At 36.6% G+C, this 24,242-nt stretch overlaps 3 protein-coding genes across 3 annotated transcripts; 1 reads left to right on the top strand and 2 right to left on the bottom strand.

Annotated features, from left to right (window-relative positions):
- Positions 1 to 2,190: 2,190 nt before the first annotated feature.
- On the top strand, positions 2,191 to 2,676 carry LOC138877185 (uncharacterized). The gene has a single exon (XM_070156775.1). It carries the CDS (start codon positions 2,191 to 2,193, stop codon positions 2,674 to 2,676), a length of 486 nt encoding a protein of 161 aa, XP_070012876.1.
- A 9,309-nt stretch (positions 2,677 to 11,985) lies between these two features.
- On the bottom strand, positions 11,986 to 12,552 carry LOC138877184 (uncharacterized). The gene has a single exon (XM_070156774.1). It carries the CDS (start codon positions 12,550 to 12,552, stop codon positions 11,986 to 11,988), a length of 567 nt encoding a protein of 188 aa, XP_070012875.1.
- A 7,663-nt stretch (positions 12,553 to 20,215) lies between these two features.
- Positions 20,216 to 22,349, bottom strand: LOC104232655 (uncharacterized). Its single transcript, XM_070156773.1, has 4 exons — positions 22,154 to 22,349; positions 21,614 to 22,044; positions 20,586 to 21,015; positions 20,216 to 20,349 (listed from the first exon to the last, which is right to left on the bottom strand). The coding sequence occupies exons 1-4, from the start codon at positions 22,347 to 22,349 to the stop codon at positions 20,216 to 20,218; spliced, it is 1,191 nt and encodes a 396-aa protein (XP_070012874.1).
- Between the last annotated feature and the right edge of the window lie 1,893 nt (positions 22,350 to 24,242).

The raw sequence follows: 24,242 nt of genomic DNA, 5'->3' as shown, positions 1-24,242 counted from the left end.
GCACGAACAACTGCTATTGGAGATAGGCAGTTAGAAATGGAATTGTTTTCCAGTTAGACAGTTAGAAATTAGAATGAATTCTTTTCTTAAAACCGGCATTTCCAAAGAAGCATAAAATTGTTTTGAACCATTTAAAACCAAAAGAATAAACCAAAAATAACAGAACCGAACTTTGAAAAAACCGCACCGAACCGTAAATACTTTGGTTTAATTTGGTTATTAATATTACAAAACCGATAAATCGAATCGTACTTTCATAATAACCGACCGAACCGACCGACGCCCACCCCTATTGAAAAGTCTGCAAGGAAAGTTAGCTTACATTAAGAGATTCATCTCAAACCTAGCTGAGAGGTACCAACCATTCAGTCGTCTTATGAAGAAAGGTGTCCCTTTCAAATGGGATCAATCGTGTAGCAATGCCTTTGAGAGCATTAAATCCTACCTGATGAAGCCTCCAGTTTTGGCAGCCCTTATACTTGGAAAGTCACTGATACTATACATTTCAGCACAAGAAAGGTCTGTTGGAGCGTTGTTGACCCAAGAAAATAGTGAAGGGAAAGAAAACTCCCTTTACTACTTGAGCAGGATGATGACACCAAACGAGCTGAATTATTCGCCAATTGAAAAGTTGTGTTTGGCGCTAGTCTTCTCAATTTAAAAGTTGAAGCACTACTTTCAAGCTCATGTTGTCCGTCTTGTTTCTAAAGCAAATATTATCAACTTCGTGATGTCAAAACATGTTCGTAGTGATCGACTAGCGAGATGGTACCTCCAATTTCAACAATTCGAGATTTTGTGCATCCCTCAAAAGGATGTAAAAGGATAAGCATTGGCAAACTTCTTGGTAGATCATCTGATACCTGATTACTGGGAGCTAACTGACGAACTACCTGATAAAGATGCAATGGTCGTTGAAGTTCAACCTCCTTGGAAGATGTACTTTGATGGTGCTGCGCATCATGGAGGAGCTGGTGCTAGTATAGTACTTGTCACTTCCAAGGGTGAAGTCTTGCCATACTCCTTCACCTTGACACAACTCTATTCTAACAATGGTGCTGAGTATCAAGCATTAATATTTGGGCTTGAAATGACCGTTGATATGAAGCAATTGCAATTGCAAGTCTTTGGTGACTCCTAGTTAGTGGTCAATAAGCTTTTAGGTAGTTACGAGGTCAAGAAGCCTGAACTACGCCCATATCATGATTATGCAAAAAAATAGTAGGGTGGCTCGGTGATGTCACTATTCAGATTTTTCCAAGGAAAGAAAATAAGAAGGCTGATGCTTTAGTTGCCCTAGCTTCATCGTTAACCCTGTGTGATCAAGCGCAAGTTACTGTCTGCCAAAAATGGGTAGTACCGCCGCCAAATAAGGTTGAAGATTAGGAAAATGAACTCAAGCATCTTATCATTGTTTCTGAAGGTGGGAAAGAAGAATGGTGACAACCCATTATCGACTACTTATGCTATGGGATGCTTTCAGAAAATCCGAGGAGAAGGACTTAAATCCGCCGTCGTGTACCTCGCTTCCTTTACTACAAGGATACTCTATACAGAAGGTCATTCGAGGGAATTCTCTTGCGATGCTTAGGGGAAGAAGAAGCACTCCAAGTTTTGCAAGAGGCACATTCTGGAGTATGTGGGTCACACCAGTCTGGACCAAAGCTGCACTTCCATATAAAAATAATGGGATATTATTGGCCAACGATGGTAAAAGGTTGCTTGGACTACGCTCAAAGATGCAAGGCTTGTCAATTCTATGTGAATTTTATTCATCAACCTACTGAAGTGTTGCCCCTGACTGTTGCATCCTGGCCATTTGATGCTTGGGGATTGGATGTTGTTGGACCACTGCCAAAGTCCTCTGGTGGGCACCTGTACATCTTGGATACAACTGATTACTTCTCAAAATGGGCTGAAGTCGTTGCTTTTAAGGAAGTAAGGAAGGAAAATGTTGCAAGTTTCATCCAAGTAAATATTATCTATTACTTTGGCCTTCCTCATTACATAATAACGGATAATGGCAAGTCATTCGACAATAGGTTGATGAACAAGATTTGTGAACTCTTTGGCTTCAAGTAACATAACTTTCTATGTACAATGTTGTTGCTAATGGTCTAGCCGAGGCATTCAACAAGACTCTATGCAACTTGTTAAAGAAAGTCATCTCCAAATCCAAACGGGATTGGCATGATCGTATGGAGAAAGCTCCGTGGGCATATAGGACACCACACGCCAACAAAAGTGACCCCTTATGCATTCGTTTATGGAGTTGAAGCCATCTTGCCACTCGAGCGTCAAATACCTTCATTACGATTAGCTATTCAAGAAGGCATCACTGATGAAGAAAGTGCTCGACTTCGATTCGCAGAATTGGAGGCTCTTGATGATAAAATGTTGGAATCTCAACAAAGTCTTGAATGTTATCAAGCTCGACTGTCTCGCGCCTTCAATAAAAGAGTTCGTCTGAGATCCTTTCAAGTAGGTGATCAAGTCCTTTCCATAAGAAGACCCATCATTACTTCTCATAAACCTGTAGGGAAGTTCACTTCAAAATGGGATGGACCATATATCGTACAAGACGATTACTCAAGTGGGGCTTACAAGTTGGTTGATGCATATGGCATGAGAATCGGCCCTATCATTGGCAAGTTTTTGAAGAAATATTATCCTTGAAGTTGCAACGCTCCTCAACATATGAGCCTAAACTGCAAGTCATGACGCTCCTCGACGTATGAGCCTAAACTGCAAGTCATGACGCTCCTCGACGTATGAGCCTAAACTGCAAGTCATGACGCTCCTCGACGTACGGGCCTAAACTATAGCATGAACACATAAGGGGGCAGGGGTTTGTGATTCATAACAGACAGGCATAAAGAAAAGTGTTTTGAATTTAATAACAATTCTAATGAGATTCTCCTTATTTTAAAGTGCTGGAGAGGTTGAGAAAAACTGGTTTTGCTCGATGTAGGAAAACGCCTGCCATCTTTTGGATGGAACAATTGGTATCCTACTGGAATTTGGTTTACTGGGCAGTGGAACTTTTGTACAAAGGAAAAGATTTTGCCTGAAGTTGAGGAAAGGAGTGTCACGTGCAATATTAGAATGTGCGACAAATACTAGGCCTAGCCATCGCAATTGGAAAGGATTAATTTTCTAATTATGCAAAAGTGAAAATATTTGGCAAAATTAAAGTTCAAGTGCCAAGAAAGTGATGTCAATTACCCATACTTTTAATCAAATATGGATTGAGACAGTAATCTGGAATGGTTCTAGCATTACTAATAAGTTTTATGAGTTACATGCTTTCTAAAATTCAAATGCGGGCGGATTCGAGTTTCATGATACTTCAATCCTTGCTTTTTTTGAATTCAATATGCTCATACCCCAGCAAGTCTTGAAGTAGGGGTATTTGTAGGCATGTAAAATTTTGTTTGATTCAAATTCAATAAATAATTTGGATTATATTTTAAATATACTAGTCCAAATAAATATTATGAGCTAATATAATTGAATTAACTATATAAATACAATATATGGATTAAAAAATAAGTTTTAATCTATTGGGCTAGCCCATTTAATTGGGTTAAAGTGATGATCCCACTTTATTAGGCCCAGTTTGGTGCAAGTGTCAAATGACGTGGCGCGCCAAGTCAAGCGGAAGCTCAAATATGATTGTGTCACATGTCAAAATCACAAGGCATGCCAAGTCAAATTAAAAAGCTAATGAAACCGCGTCACGTGTGCAAGTGATATGTTCTGGCCAATCAAATGCGACCTTGTCATACTTCAATTTCATTGGTCGGAAAGAGTTTATTCTTATCACAACTCCTCCCTTCCACAACTATAAATAGGGGTCTTCATAACTCAGAAAAGACACCAGAAGTGATAACAAGAAGCAAGAAAGATTTCGTTGATCAAATGCTGCAAATTCCTCCACAAGTGTCAAGCTTCAAGCACAAGTTCAAGAAATCAAGTTCGCGTTCAAGAACGAAGAACAAATTAAGTTCAAGCTCAAGAACGAAAAACAAATCAAGGTTCAAGGAATACGAGTTCAAATCAAAGTTCGTGCTAGTTGAATTCAAGATCATCGTTCGTGACAACAAATATAGATTCAAGATCAAGCTCAAAAGCTCTTGAATTTATTTACTATTGGAAAGAAGAACCAGAGGATTCATAGAGAATGTACGCTCATATTATTTGAAATAAAATATTACGATTGTTGCGATATTTTTCGGTCTTGATTTTATTTTCTCGATACAAATTTATTGTCTACACAAACCATACAAATTAAACAGTTTCATTCTTGGAAGGTTAGCCACCCTCGAGCCGAACGTATTTCGATCGATATTAAGATAGAAGAATAAAAACTTAAAGAGAGTAATAATATATTGCTTTGGAATCAGACCCGTGTGCTTTACAAGTAACCAGACCCTCTTTATATATTAGTGGAGTCCTACATTAGGTACAATTCTATAAAAAGGTAAAAAACAACAACCTTGATTTGCTAATTGCCGGTTGCTTACTGATACACGCCAAGATTCCTGATGTAAAATCCGACCGGTCACGGATATTTCGGTCTTCTATTGGTTATGCTAACAATGTTGCTCGTTCAGGACTAAGGTCGACTCCGGACTCAATGTTCTCGAAGGCAGGCATCCTTACCCCGAGTTCTAACTCGGTGGGACTCAGGATCGATCTTCAGTCCTTGGTTGTCATCTTCCAAGCCTAACCTACCATGTCGTAATTGAGCTTGATTTCGATCGTATACAGATAGTCCTCTCATTTTTTGGAGAGCATACGACGAGAAATGACATGAGCTTCCAATCCTGACTTCGATACCCCGTGACAGAAACGACAAAATAGATAAAATGTCTCGTCAGTCAAGTCTTTAATGGCATTAAATGCTTGTTAGTTGCTGGTCGACCACTCCCAAATGTGAACCGTCATTGAAAAACTATCAATATCCACTCATTAGTTCATTCAAACTTTACATTCAAACCTTCTGCCCTCGTACTTTAGCATCTTAATATTTTTAGGCACTTATATTTCAGTTATTTGAAATCTTTTTATAAGAACTTATGTTCTGTCTTCATCCCAAACCATCAAGTGTACTCTTTTAATTTCCTCTTTTTCCTGCTTTTCCCTTCACTTTCAAAGAAATGGCGAAGACTTAAAAAACTATTCCCCAAAAAGAAACTCCTTCTGCCTCGCGACCTGCTACCGAGGAGATCGTTTCACGTACTACAGTCGAGGAACCAATATCAGAACCTCCTCTAAAAATGTTTATCCCTGAGGGGTACCTGGTCAATGATGATTTTAAGGTCGAAAAGCCCTCCTCCATACCAGGACATTCTCTCCGAAGTCAAAAAAGGATTACAACCAGGTTGATAAACATGTGGTGACATCCAAACCTGATGAAGCCATCACCACCCACGTCGAGGGATTTTTAAGTGTTTACACTTATCCCTTCACGCTAGGCCCCTTGGACCAGGTTATCATCGACTTTTACAAAAGATACGAGGTTTGTTCAGATTCACCCTTTTTCTAGAGGATCGTAATCCTTCTCTATTTCTTTGTAAGTGAGAAAAAAAGGACTTCAAAGCTCCAAATTGTTCAATTTAGCTCCAATTTAACATCTTAACATAGAGCCACTTCCTGCAAGGTGTAAAATACATAATAAGTACAATTCACTATTATTTAAGCTCAAACGCACAAAAAGTGCAGTAATTAGAGTGTAAAATATGACTAAAACATGGGTTATTAGCCTACCATCAGATTAACACCTAGTATTCTATTCGCACCGAATGAACCGACTTATATAATTCATCCTGGTTATATGTGCAATACGCTATGCTTGCCTACCAGTCGACACTTCAAGTATCCCATAGTGCTTCAGGGAGTCGTGGTCCTTATGTGTCTTATTCTGGGCAGCCAGGCTACAGTGCACCATCAACTCCTATCAGTGTGCCTCCGATTCAAAGTTATCACCATGGTTATCCAGCCCGTTCTGGTTAGTCTGAGTTTCAGCAACCACATCACTAGGATGGATGTTTTGAGTATGGTAGTTTTGGGCATATAAGGAGGACTTGTTCGAGATTATTAGGCGGTACGCCACAACACAGTTCTCATGCCATGGTTCCGGCACTGGTTGCACCACAGCCCACTCAGCCAGCTAGAGGCAGGGGTCAGACAGCTAGAGGTAGAGGCCAAACCGCTAGAGGTGGAGGTCAGGCCGCTAGAGGTAGATTCCATCCTGTTAAATGTAGTCTTAGTTCAGAGTGGTGGGGCCCAGCCCCAATGTTATGCTTTCCCAGCCAGGCATGAGGCTGAGTCATCTGATGCTGTTATCACATGTATTGTTTCAGTTTGCCAAAGAGATGCCTCAGTTTTATTTGATCCGAGCTCTACTTATTCCTATGTGTCATCCTGTTTTGCTTCATATCTAGTTGTGCCTCGTGATTCTTTGAGTGATCCTATGTATGTGTCCACACTTGTGGAAAAGATTCTATTATTGTAGATCGTGTCTATTATTCGTGTATGGTTACTATTGGGAGTTTTAAGACTAGCGTAGATTTCCTACTTCTCAATATGGTAGATTTTAAAGTCATCTTGGGTATGGATTGGCTGTCACCTTATCATGCTATATTAGATTGTCACGCCAAGACATTGACCTTAGACTTGTCGAGGTTTCCTCGATTAGAGTGAAGGGGGACTTCTGGCCATTCTACCAGCAGTGTTATCTCTTGTGTGAAGGCTCAACATATAGTAGAGAATGGGTGTCTAGCTTATTTGGATTATGTCCGCGATTCTAGTACGGAGGTTCCTTCCATGGGTTCAGTACCAGTTGTTCGTGAGTTTCCAGAGGTATTTTCTACAGATGTGCCAGGTATGCCACCCAATAGAGATTTCACCCCAACACTCAGCCCATTTCTATTCCACTATACCGTATGGCCCCGCTAGAGTCGAAAGATTTGAAAGAGAAATTGCAAGATTTGCTTGATATGGGCTTCATTAGACCTAGTGTCTCGCCCTAGGGTGCGCCTGTATTGTTCGTGAAGAAGAAAGATAGATCGATGAGGATGTGTATAGATTACCGACAGTTCAACAAAGTCACTATTAAGAACAAGTATCCCTTGCCGATGATTGATGACTTATTTGATCAGCTTCAGGGTGCCAAGATGTTTTCGAAGATTGATTTGAGGTATGGCTAACATTAGTTGAAGATTAGGGCATCTGATGTCCCTAAAACAGCTTTTCTGACCCGATATGGGCATTATGAGTTTCTATTGATGTCATTTGAGCAGACGAATGCCCCGATGAAATTTTATGGATTTGATGAACCAGTGTCCAAGCCTATTTGGATTCCTTTGTGATTTTGTTTATTGATGATATCTTGATCTATTCCTGCAATCAAGTGGAGCACGAGCAACATCTTCGGATTGTACTTCAGACTCTAAGAGACGGCTAATTATATGCCAAGTTTTCAAAGTGCCAGTTTTGGTTGGATTCAGTCGCTTTCTTGGGGCACGTCGTATAGGTGAGGGCATTCAGGTTGATCCTAAGAAGATTGAGGCAGTTCAAACTGGCCTAGACCCACTTCAACCACGAAGATTCAGAGTTTCTTGGGTTTGGCGGGTTATAACCGTCGATTTGTGGAGGGATTCTCATTCATAGCAGCCCTATTAACCAGGTTGACCCAAAAGGGTGCCCCGTTCAGATGGTCAGACAAATTGAGGCGAGCTTTCGGAAGCTCAAGACAACTTTGACTACAATACCAGTGTTGGTGTAACCCACAGTTTTAGGATCTTATACGGTATATTGTGATGCATCGCGTATTGGGCTCGGTGCAGTATTGATGCAGTATGGCAGAGTGATTGCATATGCATCGCGGCAGTTGAAGGTTCATGAGAAGAATTACCTTGTCCGTGACTTGGAGCTGGCAACCATTGTTCATGCGCTGAAGATTTGGAGGCATTATCTTTATGGCATGTCATGCGAGGTTTTCACATATCATCGGAGCCTTCAGTATTTGTTCAAACAAAATGATCTTAATTTGAGGCAGAAGAGGTGGTTGTAGCTATTGAATGACTGTGATATCACCAACTTATATCATCTCGGGAAGGCTAATGTGGTGGCCGACGCCTTGAGTAGAAAGGTAGCGAGTATGGGAAGCCTTACGTACATTCCAGTCAGTGAGAGACCGCTTGCATCGGATGTTCATGCTTTGTTCAATCAGTTCGTGAGGTTGGATGTTTCAGAGCCCAGTCGTTTTCTAGCTTGTACAAGTGCTCGATCTTCTTTGTTTGAGTGTATCAGGGAGCGACAGTATGATGACCCTTGTTTGCTTGTCCTTAGAGACATAGTGCGGCACAGTGGTACCAATTAGTTTATTGTTGGAGATGATGGAGTTTTGAGGATGCAGGGTCGTATTTGTGTGCCCAATGTAGATGGACTCCGTGAGTTGATTCTTAAGGAGGCCCACAGTTCTAGGTATTTTATTCATCTGGGTACCGCCAAGATGTATCAAGACTTGCGGCAATATTATTGGTGGAAGAGGATTAAGAAGGATATAATGGCATATGTAGCTCAGTGTCTAAATTGTCATCAAGTAAAGTGTGAGCATCAGAGACCTGGTGGTTTGCTTCAGAAGTTAGAGATTCTTGAGTGGAAGTGGGAGCGTATCACTATGGATTTTGTTATTGGACTCCCATGGACTCAGAGGAAGTTCGATGCAGTATGGGTTATTGTGGACAGTCTGACCAAGTCATCGTATTTCATTCCTGTGGCAGTTACATATTCTTCAGAACGGTTAGCTGAGATCTACATCCGTGAATCGTCCGTCTTCATGGTATGCCCGTGTCTATCATTTATGGTCGAGGTACACAATTCACCTCGAACTTTTGGAGAGCAGTACAACGTGAGTTGGGCACACAGGTTGAGTTGAGCGCAACATTTCATCCTCAGATGAATGGAGAGTCCGAGCGCACTATTTAGGTATTGGAGGATATGCTCCGTGCTTGTGTTATAGACTTCAGAGGTTCGTGGGATCAATTCTTGCCACTTCGGAGTTTGCCTATAATAACAGCTACCAGTCGAGCATTCATATGGCTCCCTATGAGGCATTATACGAGAGGTTGTTCCAATAGCCAGTTGGATGGTTCGATCCCGGAGAGGCTCAGTTGTTGGATACAGATTTGGTACAGGATGCCTTGGATAAGGTTAAGATTATTCAGGGTCGACTTCACACAGCTTAGTCCAGGCAGAAGAGTTATGTCGATCGTCGAGTTCGTAATGTTGCATTCATGGTCAGAGAGAGAGTATTGATTCGGTTTCACCCATGAAGGGTGTAATGAGGTTCGGAAAGAAGGGCAACTTGAGCCCTAGGTACATCAGAACCTTTGAGATTCTAGAGAGAGTGGGTGAGATGGCTTATAGTCTCGTATTGCCACTTAGTTTATCGAAGTCCATCCGGTGTTCCATGTGTCCATGCTCCAGAAGTATCACTGTGATCCGTCCCATATGTTAGATTTCAGCTTAGTCCGATTGGATAAGGATTTGACTTACGAAAAGGAGCCGGTAGCTATTCTAGGTCAGCAGGTTCGACAGTTGAGGTCTAAGAGTTATCTTTCAGTTCGAGTGCAGTGGAGAGGTCATCCGGTCGATGTAGCTACTTGGGAGTCCGAGCCAGATATGCAGAGTAGATATTCACACCTTTTTGCCAGTCCAGGTACTTTTCTATGTCCGTTCGAGGATGAACGGTTGTTTTAGAGGTGGAGAATGTGATGACCCGATAGGTCATCTAGAGTTTTAAACCTTAATTATGTGTTTCAAAGCCTCCTTTAGCTCCTTTAAGCATTCCTCGATTTGCGTATGTAGTCATTGTGTTTTTTCCGGAAGGCTTTTATGTTAAAAATTGATAAAGTAAGAAATTTGCCTTTAAAATCTATTTGAGTTGACTTCGGTCAACATTTTGAGCAAACAGACCCGAATCCGTATTTTGACGATTCCAGTGGGTCCGTATCGTGATTTGGGACTTGGGCGTATGTTCAGAATCGAATTCAGAGATCCCTAGCTCGAGTTATCGTTTTTTGTCAAAAATTAAAAGTTTAAAGGTTAAATGATTTTAAAGAATTGACCAATATTTTACTTTATTGATATCAGATCCGTATTTTGGTTCCGGAACCTGGTATAGGTCCATTACTATATTTATGACTCGTCTGTCAAATTTGGTGAGAAACAGAGTTGGTTTGATGTGATTTAGATGTCCGATTGTTAAAATAGAAGTTCATAAGTTTTCTTGAAAATTTCATTTGATTTGGTGTCTGATTTATAGTTCTAGGTGTTATTTTGGTGATTTGATCGCGCGAGCAAGTTTGTATGATACTTTTGGACTTGTGTGCATGTTTGGTTTGGATACACACCCGAACTCACTCGAGCCCCTCGAGCTCCAAACAAAAAATACACCAGTGTAATAATATCATATAAACTTGTTTGCTACCTCAAATCATTAAAATAACATCAAATAACAAGAACCGATCATCAAAACTCATGATTTTCAACTTGAAAACTCATTTTCATAATTTTCCATATAACGCGCCGAAATATGCTCGGGTCGCTCCGGACCCCAACCAAAAGAGCATATAAGTCCAAAAACATCATACAAACATATCGAAATTGTCAAAATACCGATTCGATGTCATTTACTAAGAATATTGACTGTGGTCAACTCAAGTTCCATTTTAAATCAAAATTTATTTATTTTTTCAAAATTTTATGTAAAAACTTTTCGGAAAAAGACATGGACCATGCACGCAAATAAAAAAATATCAAATAAAACTAATGGAGGTCTCGAAATTCAAAAATAAAGGCTAAGACACAAAATGAGCTATCGAATCGTCAATTCGTGACTGACAACCGCCACCTCCCTCGCCTAAAGCTATATCTCTTATTAGAGGCCTTAAAATTATTAAATAGAATATAATTATACACACACTGTTATTTGAATTTTATTCTTCTAACCTTTTAGATTTAAAGATGTTACCTTTTTTTTTTTTTAAAATCAACTTCCATAATTTTTTTCCTTATTGACAGTATGACCAATCTATTCCAACATCCTTAAGATATTGTTGATTTCAGGTAAGATCTTATTAATTTCATTCTTAAAAAATATTTTTCTGTTGCAGGAATTGTCAACATTTTTCTATGAGCAAGATAATATAAACATGTGTAAACAAATCAAATCATTTTATTCCATGGTATTGCAATTAGAGGATTATATTCTAATTTTAGTTTTGTTCCCAAAATAAGTCTAAAAGATCAATATGAAGCTAATTAGATCAAAATATATTAAAAAGCCATTGTAAATCATCCTCACAACATTCTTCTTTCTCTCTCAATATCAATAAAGAGTTATTCTTTGTGTGGCTTGGAGTAGGCAAAAATTACCGAACCACATAAATTTTGTCTTGTCTTGTGCAATTTATTATTTTCTCTTCTTAGATATTTTTTCCTTCTATTAGCCTGACACACTTCCAACAATTTCCTATATGCTACCAACAGGACGAAGATAGAAGCCCATAATCAGTTTGGCCAAATTTAATAGCTTTTGCTCAAACAACGCGCGTATGTGTTTTTAAATTCATTACACATGTAGAAAGAAAAAATTTAGACCCCAATTATTAGCATGTGAAAGAGTCGTTCTAAAATCCGAACTCATTAAGTTGAAATTTTGGCTACACGTCCGGGCTCACCAATACCTTGATGGAAATACTAGCTCTGTGTCACACCATGAGCTTCGCCCAACACTGTGGATTCACCAGCCTGGAAATCACAGTGGACGCAGAAGAGGTAATTAATTTCATTAAGAACAATCATCCACTGTATTCTATTAGTAATATATTTCATGATTGCAGGTATCCAAATAATAGTTTTTCTAATAATATCCCAACTTTGAAATTTGATTTCCAGGAAAACAAGCTAGTCTCATTCTTTAGCTTTCTTGGGAGACTTCATCACATTGATGACATAGCGACCGACACCAAGAATCAACAGAGCAACTAGGGTTATATTTATCACTTCCTTTCGCATCTTCAGCTTTGCGAACAAATCACTAGCCGACCCCAACTTGTTTGGAACTGAGGCACTATTATTATTGTTATTGTTGTTGCTGTTGTTGTTGTTGTCGTCGTTATCTGGTTCAACTCTTGTTTGTTCAATGGTTCTTGAATTATTGATCTTTGGCTCATCAATTGAAGTGGTATTTTGATCCTCGTGTGGTTCACTGGCTGGATTATTAGGCAGTGGAGCGTCTCCGGCTGGGAATTCCTTATCGTTTATCGATTGATCATCTGATTTATTGCATGAACTTGTTGTATTTCCATCTTCTGAATTGCTTTTTGGAAGGCTTATAGCTTCTGTTTGTTCACTGGTTTTTGGAATAGTGTTCTTTGGTTCTTCTTTCAGTATTGGCTCTTTAGCAGGAGCATTCTGATCAGCATTATCCTGCAGCTTAGTAAATTCATCTCGTGTGTTTGGTACGAAGAAAGTCATTTTCCAAGAAAATACCAATGTTTTATATGAAAAATATTTTTCGGGAAAATGTATTTTAGTTGGTGAGAAGAAAACCTTTTACAAAAGAAAATATATAATAGAAACAACAACCCAGTGGAATTTCACAAATGAGATCTAGGGAGGGTAATGTGTACGCAGACCTTACCCCTATCTTGGGAACGTAGAGAAGCTATTTCAGATAGATCCTTGGTTCAAGAAAGATTAAAAAATATACTCCATCCGTTCCAATTTATATGAACATGTTTGACTAGGCACAAAGTTTAAGAAAAAAGTGAAGACTTTTGGAATTTGTGGGCATAAACAAGTCAAAAAGGGGTTTAGAGTATTTGTGTGATTATAAAAGCTTCTCATTAAGGATATAATTGGAAGTTTAAGTTAAATTGTTTCCAAATTTGGAAAAGAGTCATTCTTTTTGGAATAGACAAAAAGGAAATAGGTTCACATAAACTGGAACAGGGGAGTGTGTGTGTGTGTGTATATATATATTAAAGATTAATAACAATATTAGCGAATTGGAGAGCGATTTGATGAATTTTTTGAGTCATAAAAATTAAGTGATTTTCAACTTTTTCCATATAACGCGCCGAAATATGCTCGGGTCGCTCCGGACCCCAACCAAAAGAGCATATAAGTCCAAAAACTTCATACAAACATATCGAAATTGTCAAAATATCGATTCGATGTCATTTACTAAGAATATTGACTGTGGTCAACTCAAGTTCCATTTTAAATCAAAATTTATTTTTTCTTCAAAATTTTATGTAAAAACTTTTCGGAAAAAGAAATGGACCATGCACGCAAATAAAAAAATATCAAATAAAACTAATGGAGGTCTCGAAACTCAAAAATAAAGGCTAATACACAAAATGACCTATCGAATCGTCACAATTCGTGACTGACAACCGCCACCCCCCTCGCCTAAAGCTACATCTCTTATTAGAGGCCTTAAAATTATTAAATAGAATATAATTATACACACACTGTTATTTGAATTTTATTCTTCTAACCTTTTAGATTTAAAGATGTTACTTTTAAAAAAAAATCAACTTCCATAATTTTTTTCCTTATTGACAGTATGACCAATCTATTCCAACATCCTTAAGATATTGTTGATTTCAGGTAAGATCTTATTAATTTCATTCTTAAAAAATATTTTTCGGTTGCAGGAATTGTCAACATTTTTCTATGAGCAAGATAATATAGATATGTGTAAACAAATCAAATCATTTTATTCCACGGTATTGCAATTAGAGGATTATATTCTAATTTTAGTTTTGTTCCCAAAATAAGTCTAAAAGATCAATATGAAGCTAATTAGATCAAAATATATTAAAAAGCCATTGTAAATCATCCTCACAACATTCTTCTTTCTCTCTCAATATCAATAAAGAGTTATTCTTTATGAGGGTTGGAGTAGGCAAAAATTACCGAACCACGTAAATCTTATCTTGTCTTGTGCAATTTATTATTTTTCTCTTCTTAGATATTTTTTCCTTCTATTAGCCTGACACACTTCCAACAATTTCCTATATGCTACCAACAGGGCGAATATAGAAGCCCATAATTAGTTTGGCCAAATTTAATAGCTTTTGCTCAAACAGCGCGCGTATGTGTTTTAAAATGGAAATTTTACCACCTATAGAATAGGTTAGTACCCTATTTATATTCTATAAATACCCTTTTAAAATATTACATTCTATAAATACCTTTTTTAGCTTATAGCAAAAAATTTAAATTTAGTTCCATCCTAAAATTAAGGCTTAATATATGCTACAAAATATTTTTCTATCTCATTTTTTTTTATTTTCTCTCACCTAATTTGCGTATATCTCCTCTCATCAGCTTTTTTCTCTCTTCTTCAATACACTTTTCCCTCTTCTCCCACAAACACACGTTCCATACACTTCAAAAACCCTCCTCCGCCATTATCACCCCACACGCCATTCTTCTTCGCAAGCTTCACAGTTGTATTTTGGAAATCTTTTCCCCGTAGGTAATTCAACTACTTCGAAATTGCTTTTTCATTAGTTTGTTTCTATAAGTTTTTTTAGCGAATTTACACAATTTTCTGATATATCTTCCATTTGTATTGTTAATCACCAGGATTCTTTGAGTTTTCTCTCTAATGTCGGATGCAACGCCACTCAACAGACTACCTAGAGGTATACCCACCAAAATTCTCTATTTTGATGGGCCCTCTTTCTCGTTGCAACTGACTCAAGCGGAGAAAGATTTTGCAGGTTTATCAGCATCCAAAGTTGATGAAAGAAGAAGTAAATTACACAATGACAAGTTGAAAGAAGTCCAAGTTGACGAAGCTTCAAAAGAAACCAAAAATCAAGTTGGCTCAAAGAGGAAAAAACCTATGAAAGATTCAAGAAACCAAAAGGTAATTGGTATTTGTTACATGTATTCTGTTGTATTCATATGTATCTTCTTGTATTTTTGTACCTTTTTGTATAGTGTATTCTGTTTCTTCTATAGTATGTTTATGTATTCATATGTATTTGGTTGTTTCCAACAGTTCATTTTTAATGTAATCTTACCTGTATTCATATGTATTCATGTGTATTTAGCGTTTGCTAATGTATATTTGCGATAATTCAATTGTCCAGTTTGACCTCAAATGTATTCATATGCATTCATATGTATTCAGTTGTATTCATCTTAAATATTTTGTATTATATCTGTATGTTACAAAGTATGTTAGCATATATTTAGCCTTGTCACTGTATCTAGTCTTCTGTAAGTGTTTGTAGTTGTCTGACATGCATTTGGCTTTGTCACTGTATCATGTCTTACATGTATTCCAAAAAATCTTAATATGTATTTTTGCAATGTATTCATCTGTATTAACATGTATCTTTCAATGTTCATTGCAGGGAATTGATTTGTTTGTGAAACACCAGCCAAAATTAGCACCCCATATTAGTAGTTACACTAACACTGATATAGTATCCCAGCTAAAAGATAAGCTTACTCCCGATCAGTTCCAACAATTCGGCAATACATGTTTTGGCTCATTTCTTCAAATGAAGCGATTTGATGTTCAACATCAACTCTTCAGATGCTTCATGGCTCGACAGTTAAACGGCACTCCAAACAATGTATTTGCAGTATACGTCAATGGTACTGAATTACATTTCACATTAAGGGAGTTTGCGCTTGTGACTGGCCTCAAATGTGTAGGTAAAGATGAAGATTTTGAGTTTAGTGAAACTCCTCCTAACCGGCTTATTGTGACTTATTTTGGAAGTGCTAATATTGTAAAGAAGAAACACTTGAGACAATGCTTCAATGACAAGGCATGGGGCCCCGACAATGATGAGGATGCTTTGAAGATATCTTTGTTGTATTTCATCCACACGTTTATATTTTCATCCGAGAAGAATAGTGCAACTATACCGAGGCTAGATTTTGACTTAGTAGAGAGTGGGCGCTATTCTGAATATCATTGGGGTATTAAAGCATTTGAGCTGTTGATAAACTCGATTAGCAAGAAGATGGATGCTTTGAAGAAGTATTACAGGATAGCTGGGATGCCCCTAACTATGCAGGTGTGGTTTTATGAGTGTTATTCTTCTATTGATTCCAAAATTGCAGTCCGAGTCTGCGACGTGGTCCCCAGAATACTCAATTGGAGAACCACCGGAAATCAGCCAACATTTTCTTAACTGACGAACGGCATGTTCAAAGACACCGGAAACACGGTAATATACAAATGTTATCAATATTCTGAAGATAATTGAACACAAATACATCTATAATTTGCATACATTTGCATTCAGTTAGAGGGAAGCCTACTGTAATATACATTGGATTCATAAGCTTATATACATGAATACTTGCATACATATTAATACATTTTAATACATTCTAAATACAACAGAGTTAAATACACCTGAATATAGCATTATACAGTTATGCATTAATATGTTTTTTGTAAGTCATAACTTATTTTTGGTCACAGATTGTGTTCAAGGACATCACTCCTCTAGATATAGAGCTTGCTGTTTTTCAAATTCCTCAAGTGTGCGCCGATATTGAGAAAATACCTACTCCTGCGCATTCAGACAAATCGGGACAGGATACAAATGACTTTTCTCCTACACCCAATCTTCAATCTAAGAAGAAACATGTTGAAAGTGTTGGTCCATCTTCATCACTGCCACATAAGAAGGTCAAGGAACAACCCAAGATTCCTACAAAAGAACCAGAATATCAGCCCAAAGTCCCTCCTGTTTGTGTTTCTGACATTGGACATAAACTTGTGCATGACCATCAGCTCCCAGAAGGCCAAAATGAGGAAGTATCTTCTTTGAGGAAAGACCTAAAATCATTCAAAGAATACGTGAGTATTTACCCACCGATTAATCAATAAAGTTTGATAGCTATGTGTTTTAGTATTTTTCTAACTATTTTGTACTGTTAAGGTTGTTGGAGAGTTCAAGTCTCTAAGGACATTGATCAATGATAACTTCAAGATGCTTTCAGATCAACTTCAACAAAATCAGCAAACTGAACCCATAGTGAGACATGATGGTGGCATTGACACAAATGTCAGAGATAATAATGAGGTATAAAAGCAGTTATCATATTGAACATATGTATTTAGTTGTATTCATATATGTTTTAATCTAGCCATTTTACTGATGTATTTAACTGTTATTCAGCTCTATATATATGTATTCTGACTTTTAAATCTTAACATATTGAGCATATTTTTTTAAATGTATTCATAACTGTGTTACACTTAATCTGTAATATCACTTTAAACTGCTGTATTTATTTTTATTTCAACTGTATTTATATGTATTCTGCTTGGTTAATCTGCATTTTCTGTAATGTATACTAGCTACTTATATGTATTTAATCTTTTTTTTAACATTAAGTTACCATGCTAACAATGATACATACAACTACCAGAAAACTATTTCAGAGGTACCGTCCATCATACCATCTACCACAAACCAAGAGGATGTATCTAAAGAATTCTATGTTTCTGAATTTGAACTGGACGACAAGTTTCTACCCAGTCAAATTCCAGAAACTAGAATAGTTGTTCATGCAAGTGCAAAAAAAGATGAAGCCACACCAGTGCAACCTCAACGAAATAGGCGACCAAGTAGATGGAACTCTTCGCCTTATCAATCTAACTTCGACTCAGGAGGTAAGTGATTTTACAAAAGTAATAATAAGCATTCATCGTGATTGAATCATTTATAGTAGTCCATAAACACAAATTCAATTTACAGCGTGTTCCTCTATAAAGTTGACACCCATCTTTGAAAAAAGACACCCGTTTGAGGAAGATCCAATAACGGGTCCACATCCTATGTTACTCATTCAAGAATATGACAAGTGGGTTCGTGAAGGTCTTCTAGCAAGACATGATCAGAAGTGAGTTTTCCCCCGTTCATTGTATTATGTTTTCATTTTTTTAAGGTATGTACATAATGAGTTTTATATCATACTTGTAGAGGTAATCTCGACGACCATTACAAGAAAAACAAGTCTATACTTCACATTCCATTGGATTTTGGAGTTGATCAAGTTGATTCCAAAAACTAGTTTTACCTTCTATCCATTTACGGGAAGTTATGGGATGACAATGTGAGTCTTTCCCAAAAATGATAATCTTATCTTTAAATAATAACATGTTGTTTTATTAACTTGTATTTAGTTGTATTATTCAGCTGTATTCAGCTGTATTTTTCTCTGATTTCCTATGTATTCAGCTATAGTCAATTGAATTGAACTGTATTATTAACCTATAGTTAACTTTATTGAAACTGTTGTATTCAACTGTATTGAACAATTGAATTACCTATATTCATCCAATGGCAGTTAAATTCAATTGTTTCAACCAGCTGTCCAGATCTGTATTCAACTGTATTATAGTGTATTCCACCAAAGTCAGTTGAATTGAACTGTGTTATTAACCTATATTCAACTCTATTCTACATGTTGTATTCACCTATATTAAGGAATTGAATTAGTTGTATTTATTCAATGTCAGTTGAATTCAACTGTAGTCCATAAGCTGAATACAGTTGTATTCACCTGTATTACAGTGTATTCCTCTTTTTTCTGTATTCATTTGTATTCAACTTTTTTTAGCATCTGTATTGAGGTATTCATATATATTATTTCTTAGTTCAAGCAAATAAACTCACACTATCTACCAACCTCTTTTGTTTATAGCATATGGATGTCATATTCTACTATTTGCGAAAGATGGGCAAGTACAATCAGCATAGGGACTTCACGTTTACTACTGTTGATTGTATATTCAAGACAAGAATAGATGAAATATATGACAGGTATGAAGATACAGATAGTAATGCTAATGTAGCAAAACAAGAAGACGTTGTATGTGAGTATATTAGGGGCTACAAATTGCATGCTAATGTACCCTGGCATACAGTGGATAATGTCTTGATACCAGTGAACTTGAAGGAAAAACTTCATTGGGTGTTGGTTGTTGTGAATTTCAAAGATAGATGTATCAAAGTGTACGACTCGTACACGTCTTCCGGTCAGGATGCATACGTAGTCTCTGAGATTGTAAAGCTAGCTAAGCTGTTACCTCTGTATCTGTCAATTAGTGGCTTTTACAAAGATAGTCAAGGCATTGACTGGTATGCTTATCCCGCATACACAAACAAGGATCATAACGAACCTTTTGAAGTTATCTTCGTTCCAAATCTGCCTCAACAGAAAGCGGGCAGCATGTAAGTATCCAGTCATCATTCTTATATGTTTTATACACTGTATATGGATTAATTATTTTATATTCTATTTCAATCAATTATTGTTTAGGGATTGTGGAGTGCATGTTGCAGCCTTCGCGGAGTTCCTGAGCACTATTGGAGAGATTACACAAAAAATACCATTTGATGCCACTCTTCTCCGTCAAAGATATAGTGCTCTGTTATGGGACTATGCTATGCGCAAGATAGATGCTGATGTAATAAGCGAGAGTGAAGCACCTTCAAAGATTGAAAGGCAAATCTCTGAGTCGGAGGCAAAGATGCAGATAGTTTTAGAATAGCTTTAGGTTTTTTTTTGAGTTTAGCTTGAATAATGATACTGATTGTAGTGGTTTTGGTCGTAGATGCTATTTACTTACATGCTGAAATTTGGTTAAGTTTGCTTGAATAGGTTTTAGTTAACGCACATGTTAGTTACAATCTCTGAAACTTTATGTATGCTGAATGATTTTTGTTAATGCCAATTTTTGAATTGTATTTAGCTGCATAAGATCAGCTTTATCTTGCAGTATTAAGCAGTTGTGTTTAGTTGTATTATTATGTTTAGCTTATTGTATTAATCTATATTATTCAGTTCAATTCAGTTGTATTAAAGTGTATTTATCAGTTGTCTACAGTTGGTATGCAAGTATATTCAGCTGCATCCATTCAGATGTAACTTTGAATTGACTAGAAACAATACAAGTTATATTGATTAACTTGTATTTAGTTGTATTATTCAACTGTATTCAGCTGTATTTTTCTCTGATTTCATATGTATTCAGCTATAGTCAATTTAATTGAACTGTAGTATTAACCTATAGTCAACATTATTGAACATGTTGTATTCAAATGTATTGAACAATTGAATTACCTATATTCATCCAATGTCAGTTAAATTCAACTATTTCAACCAGCTGTCCAGATCTGTATTCAACTGTATTACATTGTATTCCTCCAAAGTCAATTGAATTAAACTGTATTATTAACCTATATTCAACTATGTTCAACATGTTGTATTCACCTGTATTAAGGAATTGATATAGTTGTATTCAACTATACTAAGATACTCTCACAACCAAATCATATATATTTATATATATAAAAATACTTCAACTAAATAAATTCAGAAAATATTAACGAAAGTCATTCCACAATATATTACTTCGAAAAAAAAATTCATTATAGCCGATAATGTCATAATAAGTGTTGAGAAATTGTCGAGTCACCAATACATGTCAGAATACAACTATTTATTACGTGGAGCATTCCTACAAGTTCGCTTGTTATGTCCTCCCTGCCCACATATGCTACATGAATGTTGATTTTTCGGCAACAACAATTCACTTAAATTTTTGTCGCGCTTCTTCTTTGGCCTTCCAGGAGGTCTTTTCCATTTGGGTGGTAGTACAACCTCCTCTGCAACATGCTCTGGTATATTCCAGTCATTTTTGTCCGGTAGCGGGTACACTGGCACATCGTATGTCATTACAATTGTACTTGGCTTGTAATAGCTAGAGCAATATTCTTCAGGCATTAAAAACTTGCTCTTCAATACAGCCCAGACATGTGGGCATGGTAATTCATCAATTTGGAATCTCCCACAAATACATTTTCTCTCGAGCAGGCAGACTGTGTAATTCCTCCCACCATCGTTAACAGTATGTAAGTATTCAGTTGAGGGTACCACCTACATTTAAAAACAGAAATATAAGTTTTGAACACATTTACATGAATTAACAAATATATACTACTGAGTTAAATGGTTACTATCAACTTCAAAAATTGCAACTTCATCCAATTTCAGTTAAATTCAGCTGATTCCAGCAATTGTATGCAACTGTATTCAACTGTATTACTCTACAGTCTGCATTTGTATGCATTTGTATTCAACCTTTTTTTAGCAATTGTATTCAGGTATTTCCAATCAATTTAAACTGTATCAATCACCTGAATTCCATTGTAATCATTATCACGTGCATACAGTCTTAATAATAACATGTATTTACCTGTATTCATCTATATTATTTACTAGTTCAAGCAAATATTTATAAAAATTAACCGGTAGTTCTGCCTAAAAAGACCATGTGTACCCGTATAACTGTAAGTTAATTTTTTATGGCATTGTTGTATACAACTGAATACATTTTTTTCAACTCCAACATTTCCTGGTATTTTTTCCCAAGCGTCTTGTATGTCTGAGTAGCTTATTTACGGTTACTACAATTTCAACGACCAAACATCTTCCTAACTTCTTCGAGGAAGTCATATATTGGCAATTCCCTTACTGAAACTAGTGTTGCATTGATTGACTCGGCGATATTTGACGTCATTGTCCATCCCCTGTTAACAGGTGCATACAACGTAGCCCAATTTTCGTAACCAGCTAACTCTAAGTATTCTTTCACCCTAATATCTACCTTCTCAACCTTCTCCATCAGACTATCAAATTCAGTTTGTGTGTATGCTTTTGCCATCGAGAAGTATATCTCACTCAACTTGGCATGGCTCTTTTTGAATTTCTTGTATACGTTATTCCATAGATGCCATATGCAAGCACAATGCGGTAAATCTGGATATACTCTCGATACAGATTTAATGATGCTCTCATTTCTATCCGAAACAATGCACATGTTTTCCCTTACACCGTATGCTATCTTGAATTGCTCAAAGAACCACGTCCAAGCAGCATCGTTCTCTGAATCAATAACACCGTATGCTAGTGGCAATATATGACATGTTTAATACAATTGAATATAATTGTTTTTAAATACATGTTTTCCAATGCTTTAAATATTAACAAATTGTATTATTATTGAGGTACTCACCTACCCCATCCAACGTGCTTGCAGAAACGAATGTCCCGTTGTAGTAGGATTTTAGATGACTTCCGTCCACTACAACAATTGGTCTACAATGATCAAACCCCCTTATAAATGCATACAATGATATATACACGTACATGAATTCATTCTTTGACGATTTTTCCATTCTTATGTGAGAACCTGGATATGTGTTATCCATTGTATATTAGTATCCTGGTAATTTTTTGTATGAATCAGCCGGTTCACCTCTAAGAAAATTCATTGCCTTTTCTTTAGCCCTCCACGCCAACATGTAGCTAACATCAACACCTAGATCTGATTTCACGTCATCAATAATGTCCCTCGGAGTGTATTTCCTCTTATGGTTTGTAAGCTTTGTCCTTATAATACCACTTATAAGGCTGCTACTAGCCTGCCGCTGCTCATACACTTTATCCTTCAGCGGACATGTATGGTTGTCATTGAATTCTCTCACCTTGAATAATTCCGATTTGTTAATGCTTGAAGCCTTAAACCTCCAATCACAATCTTCTGAAATACATATTAATGCATAGCTGGAAAGAAAAGTTCATACATCAGACAACTTAACGAATCTGACATATATACTTCCTATTCATAAAGTACCAAATTGATATCTGTGTATATGTAATTTTGTATACTAACGAATTCCAATATTGTTAGATGTGATTAAATACAATAAATACAACTAAATACATTCGTATGAATAATCAAACACTTAGTAACATTATAGACATAATATGAAAATAATCATAGCCACTGTTGTATTTTTCAATAGTAAAATACACCTGAATACATATTATTAAGAACACTAAACAAATATAAATTTTCAAAGGTGTTCATCATATGGAGGAAACACACAACTACAACTAAATACAACAAAGTTAAACAAACATCAAACCTGACAACATTAGACCGATCAACATGGAATTGAAACCTTTGAGCTATAGCATAATTCTTCATCACCTCTTTCAATGTAGCCTTATCCTTATACACTTGTCCAGCCATAACCTCCTTTTGATTAGTTTTTGAAATTATCAAATCCTTGTGGAGTTCGAACACTCCAATCGCTTCTCCTGAATTGGCAAGTTCTATAGCTAGTGTATAATCTGTATCAGAATCTTACATTTGAACTGCTTCGTCTATCTGTACAATGTCGCCTTGATTTAAACCATCTCCGGAGATAAGCTCTTTTTCCATAGTTGTAATGCACAGAGGATACATCCCAAATTCTTTGTACTCTTTTTTCAATTTTACATACACTCTGTAACCCATATCATTGTGTATTTCCATTGGCGTGCGATTGCCTTCAACATTGTATTGTATTTTAATGGTATTTGTGCTCAAATCTATACCAGTTGATTAGAAATTGAACCAACTAGATCATTAAAGGAAACATACTCCTTAATCAGTATTCCCTCAATGGAAAAGTCGATATAATTGCCCTCATCGTTCCACTTTCCAGAATGACGCAACAAAACTGTCAAGCTTGCCATATATATAGAAGAGTTATACCTTCTTTTGTATATAATTTGTCGCAATCGATAAGGAGGAGAAGAAAATCGCACAATATAGAAGCAAGTTGCTCTGTTTCTTCGCTTCTTTCACGTTTCTGTATTTCTGACTTTGAGAAGAATACAGATTGATGGGATAACTTTTAAGTTTGTTGAGTAAAATTAGGGAAATCAGAATTGATTTGATTTCCTTCCGTTTTTAACATCTTCGTCGACCCAGATATTGCGCAGATACATTACGTATTTAGCGCTACATACGTTTGAATACAAGTAAATACATATCAGGATTAGCTGGATTTCCTTTTTGTACGCCGCTAATTTTTGTTGTATTATTAAATACACTACCTTAAATACATTATATAATTGCATAAAAGATATCTATAGGACGTAATATAGCAAATGGTTTCTATTAATGGCTAATTAGGACTAAAAGATAGTGCTTTGTGAAAAATTCTCTTTTTAAATTCATTACATATGTAGAAAGAAAAAATTTAGACCCCAATTATTAGCATGTGAAAGAGTCGTTCTAAAATCCGAACTCATTAAGTTGAAATTTTGGC

The sequence above is a fragment of the Nicotiana sylvestris genome, chromosome 9 (assembly GCF_000393655.2).
Source record: "Nicotiana sylvestris chromosome 9, ASM39365v2, whole genome shotgun sequence".
Classification (NCBI taxonomy): domain Eukaryota; kingdom Viridiplantae; phylum Streptophyta; class Magnoliopsida; order Solanales; family Solanaceae; genus Nicotiana; species Nicotiana sylvestris.
This window is presented reverse-complemented; position numbering and strand designations above follow the sequence as displayed.